General features: G+C 46.2%; 1 protein-coding gene across 3 annotated transcripts in view; it reads left to right on the top strand.

The window, feature by feature from the left end:
* CACNA1C (calcium voltage-gated channel subunit alpha1 C) overlaps positions 1 to 19857 on the top strand; it is a 633467-nt gene that overhangs the window by 606070 nt on the left and 7540 nt on the right. For 2 of the 3 annotated variants that reach the window (XM_084640503.1, XM_084640501.1), the window contains 8 exons: positions 6472 to 6573; positions 8311 to 8438; positions 9821 to 9955; positions 11064 to 11416; positions 14097 to 14225; positions 14783 to 14892; positions 15868 to 15971; positions 19425 to 19751. In XM_084640503.1, the coding sequence (XP_084496629.1) occupies positions 6472 to 6573; positions 8311 to 8438; positions 9821 to 9955; positions 11064 to 11416; positions 14097 to 14225; positions 14783 to 14892; positions 15868 to 15971; positions 19425 to 19751 (1388 nt within the window). Of the gene's footprint in view, positions 1 to 6471; positions 6574 to 8310; positions 8439 to 9820; positions 9956 to 11063; positions 11417 to 12325; positions 12353 to 14096; positions 14226 to 14782; positions 14893 to 15867; positions 15972 to 19424; positions 19752 to 19857 lie in introns of all 3 variants that reach the window. The other variant, XM_084640502.1, reaches the window with a different exon arrangement.

Below are 19857 nucleotides of genomic sequence, written 5' to 3'. Positions count from 1 at the left end.
CTCTTCAGGGTCCTCTCTCACGACCACTTGCTCCAACAAGAGGTGCAACATCTTCTACAAATAGGAGCAGTCGAGACAGTGCCCAATCAGCACAGGGGAAAGGGTTTTTATTCCCACCACTTTTTGACAGAAAATAAAAGTGGGAGATGGGGACCCATCCTTGACCTCGGGCGACTCAACAAATTCGTCAAAAAGCTAAAATTCAGAATGGTTACCCTCACAGCCATAATTCCAGTGCAGGAGCAGCAAGATTGATTTTCAGCCCTCGACCTGCAGGATGCTTATTTTCATGTATCTATACACCCTGCCCACAGGCGTTTTCTCAGATTTGTTACAGGCTCAAACCACTACCAATACAGGTTCTGCACTTTGGCCTCTCAACAGCACCCTGCATTCTCGTGGTGGCAACGGCGCACCTACGAAAAAAGGAGTCATAATTTTTCCCTACCTGGACGATTGCCTGCTCAATGCACAGACTCTCAGGGAGGCCATCCAAGCTCTCGACTGCTTCCAGGGTCTGGGCATACAAATAAACAAAAACAAATCCACATTAACTCCTACTCAATTACTAGAGTTCATAGGAGCTCACCTTGATTCCATAACCAGACTTGCATCTCTCCCATCTGACAGACTCAACACCATAAAGAATCTTGTCGCCAAGTTGCAAAACAGCCTGCAGGGCACTGTCCGGAACTGTCTGCAACTTCTTGGCCATAGGGCCTCTTGCACTTTTCTGGTCAAGAATGCATGCCTCTACATGTGATGTCTGAAGGGTTGAATGACCACTGTCTACAGACCGAATGTGCACGGCCTAAACAGACTTCTATCCATATCTACCAAAGTCAAGGACTCACTCACATGGTGGACTCTTCCACACAACCTCTGCTTCAGAGTCCCGTTTGAGCAGGAGTCCCCCTCTGTTGTAATTACCACAGATGCTCCCCTCACGGTTTGGGGGGGCTCACATGGCACACCACACCACTCAGGGACTCTAGTCCCCTACAAAAGCTTCATTACACATAAATCTTTTAGAGCTTCGAGCGGTCCGCAACACCTGCCTCCAATTTCTCCCACACATCCAGAACCAACACATCAGGATCATGACTGACAACATCACCTGCATGTTTTATATAAAGAGACAAAGAGGAGCTTGATCCCACTCGTTCTGCACGGAGCCTATGAAACTTTAGAATTGGTGCCTCCAACACAATATCCAAATTTCAGCCTCCTACCTACCTGGTTCACTAAACACCACTGCGAACAAGCTCAGCAGATCTTTTCCCCTAGATCACAAATGGGAGATAAATAATACCATCCTATACAACATATTCAAAATATGGGGCTATCCATGACTGGATCTTTTTGCAACCGTGACCAAAAAAAAATGCCCGAAATTCTGTTCCAGAGTGGGCCTAGGAAAGCACTCGGTGGGAGACACATTCATCATCAAATGGAGTGATGATTTCCTATTCACATTCCCCCCGATACCACTTCTTCACAGGGTGTTACAAAAATGCGAGAGGAGAGGGCCAGAGTCATACTAATAGCCCCTACGTGGCCCAGACAAGCATGGTACTAATTTTTAACGAGGATGTCACTTTGCCCGCCGATTCCACTTCCCCACCCCCTTCTGAACCTATTATCACAACGCAAGGGTAAACTAAATCACGCCAACATAACAATGGCTGGACGTCAAAGCATGGCTCATCAATGGTTCTCTAATGAGGAACTAAATTGCTCTGAACAGGTACAAAGAGTACTATTACATAGCAGAACACAGTTCACACATACCACCTATCTCCATAAATGAACTAGGTTCACTCACTGGTGCTCCGCCAAGCAAACCGCTCCTGCTTCCACCCCTCTTTCACTAATACTAGACTTTCTTTTAGAACTTAAGCTATCTGGGCTCTCCTTTAGCTCCGTAAAGGTACATTTAACAGCAATTACGGCTTTCCACAATAAGACGGGAAACGCTACTATCTTCGCCCCCCCCATCACAAAGCGGTTCCTCAAGGGCCTCCAGACCCTATCCCTGGACATTAGACCACCCACTCACCCTGGGACCTACACTTCGTCCTCACATGCTTGATGTGCCATCCATTTGAGCCACTTGCAACATGCTCACTCTCACATCTATCCATGAAAACTGCGTTTTTAGTTGCCATTACATCTTCCAGATGTGTAGGAGAACTTGGAGCGCTTATGTTGACCCACAGTACACTATATTTTTTAAAGACAAAGTCACGCTCTGAACACATCCTAAATTTCTTCCGAAGGTGCATTCCTCCTTCCACCTCAATGAACCTATCCATCCACCAACCTTCTTTCCTAAACCGCATGTGAACACTTTCAAATCAGCAATGCACATACTCGATGTGTGCAGAGTATTGTCCTTTTATTTGGATAGGACTAAGCCCTTTAGGGCTTCCCCTAAACTTTTCATTTCAATCGCAGAACGATCCACAGGCAAATCCATCTCTACCCAGAGAATATCCAGTTGGATAGCAGACTGCATCCGCCTATGCTACCAACTAAAGAAGATGAATCCTCCAACTTCTGTTAGAGCACACTCCACCAGATCTGTGTCAACGTCTGTGGCATTCTTACGTAACATTCCCCCCACAGGTATTTCCAACGCTGCCATCTGGGCTTCAGAGCATACCTTTGCTAAACATTATGCTCTTACTCAGGACCCCGACCGACATTCGAATGGGCCGAGCTGTCCTGTCTACAGCTTTCTTACCAAATCCGAAGTCCCTACCTCCTTAAGAGATACTGCTTTTCAGTCACCTGGAGTGGAGCACCACAGGGACATCTCTCTCTCGAAGAGGAGGTTACTCACCTGTGCAGTAACTGACATTCTTCGAGATGAGTGTCCCTGTGGGTGCTCCACTACCCACCCTCCTCCCCTCTACTTCGGAGTTTGGAGCTGTCTCTGGTGTAGAGAAGGAACTGAAGAGCCCAGACCACGTGCGCATATTATTGAGGCACATTTGGCACGTGAGCGAGGCACCACAAGTGTGCGGCCCGTGCAAGTACTGCTGTAAAAATCTCCGAGCGAAGGCACGGGGTGCAGCAACACCTGGAGTGGAGCACCCACCAGGGACACTCATCTTGAAGAACGTCAGTTACTGCACAGGTGAGTAACCTCCTCTTACTTGTTATCGTACAGTGTGACACAACTCATAGATCCAGTGACAGGCACAATGTAATAATCATCAATGTACCACGAGCAACACAAAACGAGTAGGTGCACTGACAGTGTTATATTCATAGATGTACCCCAACCTCACATAACTCCTGGCAGGCTGCAAAACTGCAGAGACAGGCAGGGCACAGAACACCACAGCACATTACTTGTGGCTTGCTGTAAAAGTGCTCTTTCAAAGCCTTCCTGGGCCGGATAGCTCCACACTGGCCTTTTCTTATAGCCCGTATGTCGGGCTGTTCAAACTCAGCAGAAAGCCACTCCACCTCTGCCATCCAGCCTGGCGGCAGCTTTTCCCCCTTTGCCTCACAGATGTTACGCAGAACACAGCAGGCAGCTGTAATAATTTTTTTTCCACTGAGCGCCTGTCTTGTCAGTAAACTATGCCAGCCTCCCTTCACTCTACCAAAAGCACAGTCAGCTGTCATTCTGCACCTGCTGAGCTGGTAGTTGAATCTTTCCTTGGTGCGGTCGAGATATACGGCTTTGGGAGCAAGGGGTAGGCTGGGTCCTCCAGTTACCATCTCATCATCCCCAGTGATAATCCTCTAGTCAGGAAAGAAAGTTTCTGCTTGCAGCTTTCTGAACAGTCCTGTGTTTACTTAAAGATGTGAGCGTCATGCACGTAACCTGAGTAGCCAAGGCTGATATCAGTGAAGTGTCCCCAGTGATCCACCAACACTTACATAACCATAGAAAAGTTGCCCTTTCTGTTGATGCACTCTGTGGCAAGGTGTGATGGGGCCAAAATAGAGATATTTGTGCCATTTATTGCCTCATCACAATTTGGGAACCCCGTTGCTGCAAATCCATCCACTGTGGCCTGCACATTGCTGAGAGTCAAAGTACTGCATAGCAGGGGACGACTGATGGCCCTGTATGACAGTAGCCTCCGCAGTGGATTTTCCCGTTCCAAAATTGTTTCCCACTGACGTTTCCACAGTGCAAGAGCCACTCACTTCTCCGCTGTCCATGCAGCTCTCATTCTGGTGACCTGCACTGGAGGGCTGGGGCAAGCTCAGCAGGCAGATCCAGGAACGTGTCCTTGAGCCGTCTGAAAGTTCTGCAGCTGCTGCTCATTGTCCCACTCGTGCGTTACGATGCGGTCCCATCCATCAATGCTCGTTTCTTGGGCCCAAAAGTGACGCTCCGCTGTCTGCAGATGCTCCGTGAATGCCACCGACAACTGTGCATTGGTTCTCACTGTGTTCCACCGCAGTCTGTCCTCCGTGAAATCATCATGTTTCCCACTGACTTGGGTCTCTTTACAGCTCTGCAGTTATCAGAGGATAGTCCGTCCTGTGCTTTCAACGCTTATGACAATAGTGCAGAGCTGTGCAGGCTCCGTGCTTCTGTCAGAGATGGTGGAGAACGAGGCAGCAGTGTGGGTTCGTGGGATTTTTTTTAAAAGTGCAAAAATTATGGGCTATAGATAACAATATGGGATGGAGACAGTTGAAAACTGGGAAGTTGACCTCTTGCGCCCAGTCACTGGGTGATTCGTTTTGGCTCCACCGTGCATTGCTCAAACTTCCCAAAAGGCAGTGGACACTGGATGGTGGCAAGTTGCATACCGGGATACCTACCCATGGTGCACCACACTGGGCATCGATACAAGCACTCCTGCTGAGTACACGCAGCGCTGGCGCAAGGAGCCAAGTACACACACCTGCACAAGGAATATACTAACTGCGGTAGCTTTATGCCAATGTAACTTGCGTCGACCAAAGTTTGTGGTGTAGACGTGGCCTTAGCTTCAAACAAGGTAAGTGTGGTCTTCGTGGTTAAAGCAGGAGACTGGGAATCAGAACGCACGAGTTCTAATTCCTGACTTTGACACTGACTTGCTGTGTAATCCTGAGCAAGTCACTTAACGTGATCATTCATTAAGAGCTGCTGGTGTGCACAGTGCTGTGCAGAACATTGGGGAGGAGGGAGTTCCCAAAGGAGCTTCTGGTGTTAGGTCCAATCCTGCAAGGCAGGAGGGGGAGGGGACTCCTACTGTAAGTCCACAGGGGGCTTACAAAACTGGGCCCCTCATTAGTCTGACAGAACATTAGGGGCTTGGAAAGCACCAGATGGGGGTGGAACCTGCAAGGGGTGCAGAAGGCAATATTGATCTGGTTGTAAGGGCCTGGGAGTTCACTTAGGGTAACAATGATAGACTCCATGAGGCAAGTGCACTTGGGGAGGAGAGGGTGGTAGTTTGATCCACCAGAAGGAAGGGAATTCCATGCATAAGGGACTGCATGGAAGAAGGGGCATACACGAGAGTCAGAAAAATAAACCAAAGGGGCTGTAAGGTGGAAGGGGATCACAGACAATGGAGATACTAATATTTACTCACTCCCAGAGGTGTTGTGTTGCTTGATTCAGTAATGTCTGTTAAGGGGTTAGAGTTCCTTGGATGCAATATGCAATATCCTAGTCCCTGGTATGGTCCCCTCAAGTACTTTTGTACCATACTTATGTACCTCCAAGGTGGAACCTATTAAGCTATCAAAGCCCTTCCTCATAAAATGAGCAAGAATACCTTTAAAATACCCTTTGTATTAGTTCATCAGAATGCTTTGCATGTCTCTAGTACCTTCCCTGTAGCACTTCATACACCACCAAATTCAGACTCTCAACTTCCCTGTGAGGTGGGTAGTATCTATGCTTTGCAGATGGGGAAATTGTGGCACAGAGCGGGGAAGAGCTGGGAGTAGAATCCAGGTCTCCTGACTCCTAGCTGTGCTGTTTCTACAAGATGGTTCTTCCTTTGGAAATATTTCCCCTCCACAGGCCCTTTCCTGTCACGGCTCTGACTTCACTGGACCTCCGGAAAGGCGGGAAGTGCTGTATCAGATCATGCATGTGGTCATTTATAGCATAAAACGGTGCTACAGTTTTCTGTCTCCCTCGGCCAGGCTGCTCAGGCAATGCCCATCCAGAGCAGATGTCCAACCACACCCAGAATCAGAATGTGCACTCCCACCTTTCCATCTCTCCACGGGAGGTGTGAGCAGCTCCTGACTCTCTGCACATTTCCGAATGAGACTGCCTGCTGTGAGCATGAGGGAGTAAGCCATGGTCAGACATTCCCATTGCCCACATCCAATTGCCCTCTGCTACTCTTGAAGTGTTCTCCTGCTGTAAGAGAGTGCATTCGGCAGACTTTTGAGCCACTCTTTTCCTTTTGGTATGCCGGAGCATAGGTGTGAAATTTTCTCCTCTGCTGGAGCTGGCTTAATTCCTCTGTTCACTGATTCCCCTGGCAGGTAACCTGGAGCAAGCCAATGAGGAGCTGCGAGCAATCATTAAGAAAATCTGGAAGCGCACCAGCATGAAGCTGCTGGATCAGGTTGTGCCCCCGGCAGGTGGTGAGCAAACTAGCCTTTCCTTGTCTGTCTTGTCACCCCTTTCTCTACCTGCTGTTTGTCTTTCCATAATCCTGTCACTTTTGTGGTTCTGGGTAGGATATGGGAGGCATGCTTTCCTCTACAGGATGGTATCTGTCAGACTGGACATTATAGCAGATTGAGTGCAGATCATGCCTGTACCAATGTAACCCTCTAAATGGGCAACTTTTGGGAGGAGGTGGAGATGTCAGGGTAGAAGAGAAAACAATATTCTCAGATGCATACACCAGATCTAAATGGAGTGATGTTTACAGTTCTCTACACACTCCCAGTGAGCCAAGGACAACAGGATTTTGCCTTACATTGCCCATGGCCTTTCTCTGGAGGGCTAGATGCTTATCAGTATTGCATAACACTAATGTGATCCCTGGTACAGGGTGTTCTATTTGTTTGCCTTGTCAGTAACTATTTGATGCCAGGGAGAGAAGCAACATTTAGTAGCCGTAGGCAGGGCATATAAGAGCAGAGTAACATCACTTTTATCAGTGTGTCAAAAATAAACCTTCAACCTTGAGCTAAGGCTATGGCCTCTTCTCCTGGGTTCCTAGGCCTGTGCTTTGTACTCCTGTCAGATCCATATGGACACAGGGGGCCAGATTCTCAGCTGGTGTAAATTGGAATAGATCCACATCTGGCCCAGTATGTTATTGAGGTAGATTTGGGGAGTATGCACCAGGATTTTATCTGAGGCATGCTTTCTGTCCCCTTCCCCCTCCCTTCCTTTTCTGCTACCTACTTTCTGTCTCACTCTCCCCTCTCACCCTCTGTCCCATTTTTCTCTTTCCCACAGCCCCTTTATCCCTCCCTCTTTACCCTCCCACAGCCCCTCCTCTTAGCCCATCCTCCCCCAACTCCTGACCCCCTCACAGCATCAGAACAATGACCCCCTTCTTTTCTGGTCCATCCATCTCCTGACAGCTCATCCTAGGCAGGAGCATGATTGACACTGGTGGTTTCCAGATACGGGGTGTCTGGTCTCCCCTCTTGTACCTTAATAATGAGCCTTCATGCTGGGCTGGGGAGGCGCAGCAGCGCTGCATTATTCCTGACCCCCCATTCAGGCTGTCACTCAGAATCGCACCTTGGGGATCGTCTATAGTTAAGGTCAGATCCTGAAGTCTTTGCTCAGTCCATGTCCTCACAGAAGTCAGTGTCCCACAAAACTTCCATTGACTCCACGTGAGTTTTGCCTAAATAAAAACTGAGTTAGATTTGACCCATTGACATCAATGAGAGTTTTGGCTGAGTAAAGGGAGAGCAAGGACTGCAGGATTTGTCCCTTGGTTTGAAGCAATCCAAGTTCCCTTTTGGGTTATAGCAGGTACTAACTCACAGTAGGACGTTGAGGTCTTAACTGGGAAATTAGTACAAGCGACTGAAATGGTCAGGAGCCATGTCTGTATAGCAAATGTACCCATCAGGTGGCCCTGCAGTTAGAGGCATTCTATACCAGTATAGCTAACCTATGCCCATAGATGTAAGCCATCTCTGAGCCCCACAGAGCCTCTGCAAACAGCTATAGCTCTGGAGTAAATGTGCCCTCTAACCTGCTGTACTTGTACCCTCAAAACAAATGTCTTTGCCTTTCTTTGGTTCCTGGTATTTCTTCTGTAAATGGCAAAGCTTTGCAGCTTGTACTGGTGAATTCACTCTTTAAAATCAGCTGCTTGCTTGCTTTTGGAAATATCCCCCATACAGATGATGAGGTGACAGTTGGGAAGTTTTATGCCACTTTCCTGATCCAAGAGTATTTCCGGAAATTCAAGAAACGTAAAGAACAAGGCCTCGTGGGCAAACCCTCACAGCGGAATGCTCTCTCCTTGCAGGTGAGTCATGGGCAGATATGGGCCTGAGTGACACAGGAATGAAACAAGGACATAGAGCTGGAGGTTTAATATGTTTTTACACCTCCTTAACCTTGTTACAGTCAAGGACACTTGGCCATGCCTCCTTCCCAGCAAGTGCCATGCACTTTGGGGACTGTATTGAGCAACGGACAGCCCCCACACCCCATTAGAGGGAACATTGGAGGCACCTTGAGCTGCCACGTCAACCCCTCCAGATAGACGTACATCTGTCAAAGGCCATGCACCCTTCCTTATGCTGGCAGGATGCTGGGGTGAATTATGTTTATAGTTGATTAATCCATTGGTAATGTTTGGCAAGTGCTTTGGGTTCCATTTGGATAGCTGGTACTAAATAAATGTAAGATTGTTACTGTTGTCATGTTTCATCCTAAACCCCTCTGAGGAGGGAGTCATTATGGATAAGTAAGGGACGGTATCTGGCAGTTAAAAAAAAAACAAGGCAGATGCCTGGATTCAAGAGGCATCATAGTCCAGTGGATAGGGCATGGGACTATGAGTCCTGGGATCTAGTCTCAGTTCTGCCACTCATTCACTATGTGGACTGCTAGATTGCATGTCAGAAGCTTCCGCTGCATTTCTGAAAAAAGAATTTTGCGTTGATTACAGCTGCAGAACTCAGGGCAAGCCCCAGCTCTATAGACTACTGAAACTGTTACAGTAAGAAAGAGAGATAATACTGGACTCCAAGCAAATAATCTGCCATGTGAGAAATAGGCTGATACGTACACAGCATCAGCATAGGACAGCTTAACTGTTTCCTAGAACAACACTAATTGAGACACGTTCCAATTAATAAGGTTTGGTAAATGCTGCGTATAGTTTCTGGCTAAAATTTCCAAATCTGGGTGCCAAAAATTCAGCTCTCCATTCCATATTTAAGTACCTGAATAAAATTGGCCTGATTTTCAAAGATGCTGAACTCCCATTGACTTCAGCTGAAGTGTAGGTGTTCAGCTCTTTTATTTGTGTGCCTGAATATGGATTTAGGAGCCAAACTCTAAAGCACCCATGCTTGCTCATTTGGGCTTGTATGTTTATGCACATGTGCTGTACTTGTTAAAAGAAGCACCTGGTAATGAAGAGTCCTGGGTTCTATTTCCAATTCTGCCAGAAATTTGCTATGCAGCCTTTAGCAACTTACCCTCTTTGTGAGTTGGTCTCGCCACCTCTAAAATGGGAATGGGGTAACAGTACCTGCTGACCTCACAGGGAGGTGGTGAGGTTAAATTAATCAATGTTCATAAAGTGCTTGGCAACAGATGATGTGCAGTGTAAAGTGATACTGTTTTTATTGCTCACCTAACTACATGAAGACAGTGTTACATGGTACTGTTTTCCAGGCCGGGTTGCGCACATTGCACGACATTGGGCCAGAGATCCGACGGGCAATCTCCGGAGACCTGACAGCCGAAGAGGAGCTAGACAAGGCCATGAAAGAAGCTGTTTCTGCTGCCTCTGAAGATGATATCTTCAGGGTAGGTGCTGCTGCTGTAATCCTTCTTTGCCTCTTGAATGAGGCTACATTCTGAGCCCAATACATTAGATTGGAGAGTGCTATATGATACATTTCAGTTTCTCTCTCTCAGTTTCCCAGGCTGTTTTAGAGAACAGAAATGGAAAATATAAAGCTATAAGTCAAATAGAATCAGATGGCCAAATCCTGAGGGCCTCATGTAGTTTTCACTCCATTTTTCCTCAGTGGGAGTTTTGCCTGAGTAAAGACTAAATACGGTCCGAGTGAGAATGTCAGGGTTTGACCCACAGAAATTGAAAAAACAAATCAGGTCATCACGTCCATGTTCCATCCTACGCATTACTGATCCACTACATTCTCTAGTGCTTCGTTTACTCCACTTTTAAGCAACCCAAGCTATGGGTCTTCCAGCACTTCCCTGGGAGGCAGTCCCACCCCTCATACATCTCACCATGGAGAATTTTTTTCTGAACAATCAGCCTAAATTTTCTTTTCTTTAGTTACGCCCTTTGGGCAACCGTCAACATTCCCTCTCCCTCGTTGGTGCCTCTACCCTTCAAATACTTACAGAAAGTTACTCTATCTCCCCTTCATTATGGCTTAGTCAAGCTCTATGTAACAGGCTCTTTAAACCTTTCCTCACTAGTCCCTCCTGCTGGTTAATTATTTTTGTTGCTGTTCTCTGAATTCCTTCTAGTGAGTGGATCTCTTTCTGCTACTGTGGTATGCAGAATTGAACACAATAGCCCAGATTCTCCATCCCACCCAAACTCCACTCAACACAGGAATGGAGGGGAGGTGCAAAGATGGCTCTTCACCACTTGTAGGCGTCTCTGTATTCTGGAGCTGGCTCTTGTCATCTATCGGAGCACGACATTAGAGCTCATCTATAACGAACCCCTCCCGGTCCCATCACAGCCCCTCTGACAGAGATGCCCATATTCTAGGGTTATTTCCTGGTAGGGAGACATTCTGCTTGTACAGGGCCATATCACAATGCCAAATTGGTCCCCAAATTTTCTTTCTCCAAACATTGCTTTAAGGTTTAGTGTCCTCATTTGCACATAGTCTCACTCACCAAGAGAAAATGTTTTCTGTTTTGCTGACAGAGGGCTGGTGGCCTGTTCGGAAACCATGTCAGCTACTACCAAAGTGATGGCAGGAGCTCATTCCCCCAGACATTCACCACCCAGCGCCCTTTGCACATCAATAAATCTGGCAACAACCAGGGAGATACGGAGTCCCCGTCACACGAGAAGCTAGTGGATTCCACCTTCACTCCCAGCAGCTACTCGTCTTCGGGTTCCAATGCCAACATCAATAATGCCAACAATACTGCCTTGTCCCGCTTCCCCAGCCCACCCAGCTACCCAAGTACTGTCAGCACGGTGGAGGGGCATGGCACACCCTTGTCACCCACCATACGAGTGCAAGAGGCCCCTTGGAAACTCACTTCCAAAAGGTAAGCTCCAAAGAAGCAATGGGCTAATGAAACCAACGTATATGTACAATTTTTAAAAAATGATATTGCCTAGTTAAAGTCATGCTACAACAGGCTAGAGGCAGGACAAGGTGCTGTCGTGCATGGGATTTGAGGTGAGCTCTCCGGTTCATCACTTGCTGCCTAGACCAGCAATGCTGCAGAAGCACCACATTCAGCCTCTGGGAAGAAGGACTGCTTAGCACCACCACTGATCAACACCCTCCATCTCCCAGGCTATAAAATTGGTATCTGAAGGGAGCTGCATCCTAGGTTGTAGGGAGGTGTTTTACCTAAGGCAAATTAAATAGAGAAGGAATGGGGAAATGCAATTCATACTTGAAAACATTAGAGGAAAGACTCTAGACCAGTATTTCTCAATCAGCAGGTGACAACTCCCAGGGAGCTAATAAAATGCAATCAGGAGGGATGCGAGGCATTCAGAAATGTACTATAATCTAAAGCAAAGGAAATTTTCCCTATCTCTCCATACAGCCTTACCCTTCAAAGTCAGGTATTCACTGTTAACCTGTCAAAACACACATGAATGAATTATATCATAGGTTTATCACTGTTATCTTTCATACACGTTTTACTTGGTTATAATAAATGTAAAAGGGTCATGAATATTTCTGACTTCAAATAAAGGATAGCCAGCCTGAAAAGGTTGAGACCAAATGTTCTAGAGAAGAAGAGAAGAGACTAACAAGACGAGGATGCCAGAGGTGTATGAGTTTGCTTGAATAAAGAATCCCGTAGCTTTTCCATTTCCCAGCCTTCCTTTTGGAAGCTATAGGCATTTCACATACTTCCATACTCCTCCTCCTCCTTACTTGTGTTTATGTTCCTGACATAGTCTTCTTTTTCCCCCTTGCTTCCTTGGTGAACTAGGACACATTACTATGAAACATTGGGACGGTAGGTGTTTCCTCTCATGCTATAATGGTCTCCAGAGTTGCTCCTGTTGAAGTTAATGTCCAAATCCCCATTATTGTTTCACTTAAGCCCTTCCTTTCAGTGTCAGGAGGGTTAAAAGAAGTACAGTAGAGCCTCAGAGTTACAAACACCTCGAGAACGGAGGTTGTTTGTAATTCTCAAAAGTTCATAACTGAACAAAATGTTATGGTTGTTCTTTCAAAAGTTTACAACTGAACATGGACTTAATACAGCTTTGAACCTTTACTATGCAAAAGAAGAATGCTGCTTTCCCTTTATTTTTGTAGTAATTTACGTTTAACACACTACTGTACTGTGTTTGCTTTTTGTGTGTGTGTGTGTCTCTGCTGCTGCTTGATTATGTACTTTGGGTTCTAAATGAGGTGTGTGGTTGACTGGTCAGTTTGTAACTCTGGTGTTCGTAATTCTGAGGTTCTATGGTAATAGTAGTATGGTATCTTCAGGAGACATTCACCAGTTAGGTTCCTCTAGCCATAATGCAGACAACTGTGTGGACTCTGGTAGCTGGATTACCTGGTGGACTCATGTGGAATTTTCACCTCAATCTCCACATGATTTCAGACCTGACCCTTGTCATTCTCTGATCATTGCAGAATGAAGTCTGGTTTAGCCTGTTCTTACCAAAATAGTGTAGGGTTTGACTAGAGCTTTGCCATGTGGGCTGATGAGGGAATGACACTGTTATTCAGGACCTTTTCTTCACCCATACAGCGATGATTGCCAATCATCCCCTGTCTGATCACTCAAGCACTCTTCCTTGGATTTTTTTTCAACTGACGCAAAGCAGCATAAGTATACTCATTTCCCTCCACTCCACCAAGTGGTGTGAACCAGTGACCAAACAACCATGTGTCCCCACTTCTCCTCCTATGGTGCTTCTCTGCCACATTGCTCCCTGCTGACAGCACAGGTAACAGAGTGAAAGTGACTGGACTTCAGATTTCTGAAGCTCTTCATGCTGGCATTTCAGAGATCCAGGTTCTGTTCGGCTGCTTGCACAATCAAACTGTAGCCTAATACCAGGAAGCCCAGCACAGGAAATGGAGGGAGGAGGAGGTAGAGATGGAATTCAAGGTGCTCCACCTACCACAGAATTTGAAAAGCACCCATTGAACTCAATTGAAATTACTCATATTCTGTGATTAGAAAATAAGGAACAAGGATGAGAAAGACAAGGGGAGAGAGACGATGAAAGAGAGCAGAGGGAGAGAAATGGCTCAGAGTGGAACACAGGAAAAAGAGACCATAAGCATCACAGCCCAGAGGGGTGGTATAATGTCAAGGAGGCAGCCTTTGAAATTCCTTACCGGTACTTTGTGACAGCCATAGAAGAAAATCCACCCCGCTCTCCCTCAGGGAATCCATCTCAGGTTTTATACTGAGCCCCATGGGACAGGACTTTAGGAATTTAGTCAGTGCCCTGTGAATGCTCATGCAGTGCAGGCATGATCAATTACATTCATAGTATGTACATCACTACTGACTCTTCATGCTTTGATTAAGGAGCTCCAAGTAAGTGGGGACAAAACAAAAGGTCACTTGTATTTATGAACTGTGCTTCTGTCTTTGATCATCGATTTTTGTGTGATGGCTCGGCACTGGGCCATAACAATAAACGCAGACAGATGGAGCCCTGTCACTTTTGTCTCGGTAGCAGCTTTTCTTTACCATATCCAAATTTTGACTTGCCTTTTTTGCTCATTAGCTCCAGTTCCAGAGACAGCCAGCTGGCAATCGTTTGCCAAGAAGAAGTGTCTCAGGATGAGACTTATGATGAGAATTTGAATGAAGACGTAGAGTACTGTAGCGAACCAAGCCTGATCTCTACTGAAATGTGAGCTTTGCAATACAGTGGCCAAGCTGTTTGGGGTTTTCTGGTTGGGGTGCTGTGTGATATCTTTCTTTAAAGACCCTTCATAAGTTCAGCCGAGGGAATGGAACTAGGGGAAGGCTAGTAAGAAGAAACAGGTTTGCAGATGGAACACTGCGCCAATCCAGATAGCAAAGGATGAAAAAGTGTGCTTAAGCCCAGGCAAATAATATTGGGAAAGGAATTTTTTCTATGATTTCTTGAAGTCCCTTTCCTCCCAGTGGTACCACTGGCAGTGCTACCTCCAGGCCCCTTCACCATCCATTTCTAATGTCTAAAGTTCCCAGATTTTATCACCTGAGCTTTCTCTGTCCCAGTCTTGGATGCTGTCTCTGGAGCATTTAGATCTAGCAAACTAACAAGTTAGCTACATCCCTTCTTCGTGAATAGAGTGTCCTTCCTCTTCCCCTTTTCCTCATCTCCTGCCAAATAGTGCGGCCTTTCCCTAGTAGAAGGGATATCTCATCCAGCATGATACCCTGCTCAAGTGATGGCTCCAACCTCTCTGTTTTTCATTCCAGGCTGTCATACCAAGATGATGAAAACAGACAACTGACTCCACCTGAAAACAACAAAGGGGAGGGCTCCAAGCTGTCTCCAAAGAGTGGATTTCTTCGCTCTTCGTCACTGGGTAATATTCCAGCAGGATGTACAAGCTGTGCTTTCTGATGCCTGGACTGATTTCTCACATCTTGCTGGAGAATCCTGTCATGTGTGACCTCAGGTTTTGATGTGCACTTTGGTTCCCAGGAAGAACATGAGACACAGAGTGCAGGATAAGATCTTGACAATGCACATGTTTTACCAGCAGGCATCTCCATTGCTTATATACAGCTCAGTCAGTGTATAAGTCTATGGTTCTCTGGACGGCATGCATCTATGTGAACTGGTTGATTAAGTCTGCATGTGAACTAGGGGAACTTATCAGAGCTCTTTGGGCCCAAAAGAACCTCCTCATAGAGCCAGCAGATGGAGTGAATTAGTATGTGGTGGTATTTTCTTTAAATATTGAACAGGGAGAAAGAAAATGTTCTTCTTTCCTCTCTTGCAAAAGAAAAAATTATGAATTTCAGTACAAGCAAATACACTGAGAATCTGGTGTCTGCTTTAATTGAAACTTTTCAAGTGTTAGGATTTGCAGACTAAAGTCAAGAGCGCTCCTCTGACCATGCAGTTTCACAGAGGTACCAGCCCCTTCACATCAGTGAATCTTTACATCGTTGTAACATGGTTCATTTCCTCATCTAACATCGTTACAACTCATTTTGCCACATCATTCAGAAATCTTCTTCTAGCATACCTAGGAGGATCATCAGTAGCACAGTTTCTACTAGCACTATTGTTAAAAAAAAATAATCCCTGTCCAGAATACGTGCTAGTTTTCAGCTGTCTCGGAACACAGCTGTTGGTCAGACTTTATGGTGCTTGACAAACTTTTTCAAATACAGTTGCTCTAGCAAGGTATCAAGGTAAAGTGGACAGGGCCTATAATGGGGATTTTTCCTCTACACCTCCAGAGGTATTACACTGATCTCAAGCTCAGGTCAGAGAGTCTCTGTAATGTGGTGTAAATGATGATCACAGTTCTGTGCCATTGGCATTGCAGGTCGAAGAGCATCTTTTCACTTAGAGTGTCTGAAGAGACAGAAAAACCAAGGTGTAGATGTCACACAGAAGACAGTTCTGCCGTTGCATCTGGTACACCACCAGGTAAGATTTAATTACTAAGCTGCGGCCCACCAACCCAGCTGGACATTTAACATTTGCAGTGCTTACCAATGGCACCACTAGCCAACCTTTCTGAGACCATTTAGGACTGTTTTCTGCAAATATCAAAGATGCTGTTGTTAGAAATTGTTTTTTTGCTCCTGTCAGCTTCTAGTTTCAGGATTTTCATAACTCCCAGAACAAAGCTGCAGGAATATGCTCTTCAAAGTTGGCAATATCAATCAATACCTGACTTACACGAAGGGGAAAAAACAAAAACCTAGCTAACATTTCATGGTACAAATAGTTAGCCAAATCCATCCCTACTGTAACTCCATTGACTTTGATGGAACTATTAACATGAGTAGATGGAGAGGGACCACCTCCACTTTAGTACAAAAATAATCAGTTACGCTGATTATTTTTGAAAAGTAAACTGATTACGTGAAACTAGTCAGTTTCTTAAAAACCATGACAGAGACATACATCAACTTAGTGCTTTCTACTTGGACATATCTGGATGATTAATCAGCTGTCAAGTCAGAAGTGAACACCTGTCCTTTGTTTGATGCTAAACTGTCTTTCCTTGGCTGACACTATAATACAGGGGCAACCTGCGGCACATATGCCAAAGGCGGCATGCAAGCCAATTTTTATTAGCATGCTGCTGCCAACTGGGGTCCCGGCCACCGGCCCCACTCAGCCCACTGCCTGCCTGGGTGAACGGAACCCCAGGCTGGCAGTGGGCTGAGTGGGGCCGGTGGCCGGCTGGCAGGAACCGGCGGAACCCCAGACTGGCAGCAGGTGAGCCACTGCTGGTCTGTGGTTCTGTCCGCCACCCCATTCAGCCTGCTGACGGTCTGGGGTTCCGGCTGCCGGCCCTTTGCCAGCTGGGGTCCCAGCCATCGGCCCCGCTGAGCCTGCTGCCAGCCTGGGATACCAGTCGCCAGCCCCTCTCACCTCGCTATTGGTCTGGGGTTCCAACCACCCGGCCCTCTGCTAGCCAGGGTCCTGGCTGTCGGCCCGCTCAGCCCGCTGCCAGTCTGGGGTTCCGTCGGGGGGCCCCTGTAAATGTAAAATTTATTACTGGCACACGAAACCTTAAACTAATGAAGACTTGGCACGCCACTTCTCAAAGGTTGCCGCCCCCTGCTATAATATTATAAACTGTTGCAGAAACAGTTTTCATATGGCACTACCAGCCTTGGAACACTTGATGTTCCCTTAGTTAACTGCACATTTCTGGGGTGCTCTTATTATCTGTAGATTGGTATTAGTATACATGATTCTTAAAAAGCACATAAGAGGGTAAGGTCCCTGCTTCAAGGAGCTTTCAGTCTGATTCACTCAATACAGTACACAGATCAACAGTTCAATGCAAGAAGGCCTTGTGGAAGACTGTATTGGGGAAGCATGTCCTTCATGTCTTTCACTGTCAGGAACTCATGGTGCTGCGACAGAAAAACCATCCAGTATTCCACCCCATCAACATTCCCTCTAGTGTAAAAAATGTTAATACTACAAGAAAGCTCCACTACACTATCAGAATATGGTCTTCTGGGTTTGGTAATATTGATTGCTGCTCCCTTTCAGTGGGTGAAATTAAGATTTGCACTGTCCATTGTAAACAATCTGTTAATTTCCCTTTAGATATTAAACACTGAAGGATGTCTTCTCATTGTGAATACTTGAAGAGTTATTCATAGGAAAGGCTCACATATATGTGTATATCCTTCACATATCAATATCTAACTTGCTATGGCCCTTCAGACACTCCTGGAACATTGTCAGTATTGTACTGGTTGGAAACACAGTTTGCTGCATATATCAGTGTATGATCCCTGATTATATTTCTACAACAGGCTGAAGAATCAGTTCAGTTGTGCTTCTAACCAATGTAGGGCCCATCCTGCAGCCTGTTCAATGTAATGGTGCTGCTTATGAGACAGAGACTGCAGGTTCAGGCCTTTAGGGGGAGATATTCAAAAGGCCCAAAGGCCAGCTAGGTGCCCATTTTATACTGAGAATTAATAGGAGCTGGGCAATAGGAGCTGCCTTTTGTGCCTTTAAAAATCTCCCCCTTTATGAAAAATGTTTGGGTAACTGACCCATGGCACTAATAGAAGAGTCTTCTGTTATCCCATTTCTTTGTCTGAAATCATCAGCATAACATATTTAGAAACCATTCCTGTTTGTGTTAAAGTCAGTTGCCATTGATTTCAATGGGAGGAGGGCTGGAAAGTTAATGAGGGAACTTTCTGCTTACAGATAATACAAAATCCTTTATTTTCTATCAGCTGGCTTCTGATTCCGTTACTCACACTGAGTAGTACCTTACTCTATGAGTTGTCCTATTGACTTGTGGAATAAGGTACCATTCAAGGTGAGTAAAAGTATCAGACTCTGGCCCTATGGAAAGAGGGATTTCATTGAATCACTTATTTAGTTAAAAGGTACTACATGACTCATCAATTATGTATTTAATTCTTTTGAGGGACTGGGTGGCTCAGGGGACTAGTAATGGATATTGATCTTTTCACAAATAGATCACTACATAAAATCCAGTGCAGGTTGGTACTAACTGAACGTTATTACCAACTAAGGTTGGGTCTCTACTAGAACTTATGTCAGCAAAACTTTTGCTGCTCAGGGGTGTGAAAAAACACACCCCACACCACCCCGAGCAACATAATTGTTGCCGGCATAAGCACTTACGTGCACAGTGCTATGCTGATGAGAGACGCTCTCTCGCCAACATAGCTACCGCTGCTCGTTGAGCTGGTTTTATTATGGGAGAGCTCTCTCCCATCGGCATAACGCGGCCACACGAGCGCTCTTACAGCAACATGGCTGTATCGGTACCGCTGTGCCACTGTAAGCTTGTAAGTCCAGACATGGCCTTAGTGTCACTGGAGACCTAAATAAAATGAGTTGATAGTCTCAGTCCAGTTTCTAGAATAGATATCACCAAAACATATCACCACAATTAGCAGTACATGATGTTGTTAGTGGGATCAGAAGAAGGGTCAAAGATTTGAAGGATGTGGAAAATGAACTACCCTGTCACCCTACGTCAGAAGTGGTGGTCCCTCCGGTACAAGAATGAAGGCATTCTGGCAGGGTTATGTGGGGGAAGTTTGCACTGCTGCTAGCTATATTGTACCTGTTCCATGGACAGAGGATGTCAGTCTTTAGAGCTTTTGATCTGGCACATTTCACCAGAACAAAATAAGCCATTTTTAACGGAACCTTGGTAATAATTACAAAATGGGTCAGCAGAAAACAGAACAGTGTTTTATTACCCACAGCTGTGTTTCATAGAGGTCAATCCATCTAAGTTCCCAATTAGCATAAACCCATTCAAGCCATCCTTGTACTCGTCCCTCACTGCCTAGTCATTCGAGTCGTGCTTCTAAGAGCTGGCTAGTACTGCATTCTTTCTCTGTCTGTCTGAAGGCACTAGCAGTGGCAGGGCTGAGTCCCCTGCTCCAGAGAAGCCATTCCCCAACAACGTTCTCCCCCCGGTTGTGTGCCACGCCCCCTGCCGTGCCCTGTAGCCGTGGCTGGCCACAGAAGACCATCCCGACTTTACGGCTTGATGGAGTGGAGTCCGGTGAGAAACTCAACAGTAGCTTCCCATCAATACACTGCAGCTCCTGGTACTCTGACAGCACCAGCTGCAGAAGCCCTCGGAGAGCCAGGCCAGTCTCCCTCACCGTCCCCAGCCAGACTGGGGGGAGCAGCAGGCAGTTCCACGGCAGCGCTGGCAGCCTTGTCGAAGCGGTAAGTCGACAAAGTCACAGAGGCCTGGGAATGACTGCAGCAGCAACTAGAAATGAGTCATCTTTAGGGCTGCTGTAAGAGGATAGGTATTAGTAGTGCAGACAGC

This window comes from Lepidochelys olivacea (assembly GCF_965140295.1).
Source record: "Lepidochelys olivacea isolate rLepOli2 genome assembly, chromosome: 1".
Taxonomy (NCBI): domain Eukaryota; kingdom Metazoa; phylum Chordata; order Testudines; family Cheloniidae; genus Lepidochelys; species Lepidochelys olivacea.
This window is presented reverse-complemented; position numbering and strand designations above follow the sequence as displayed.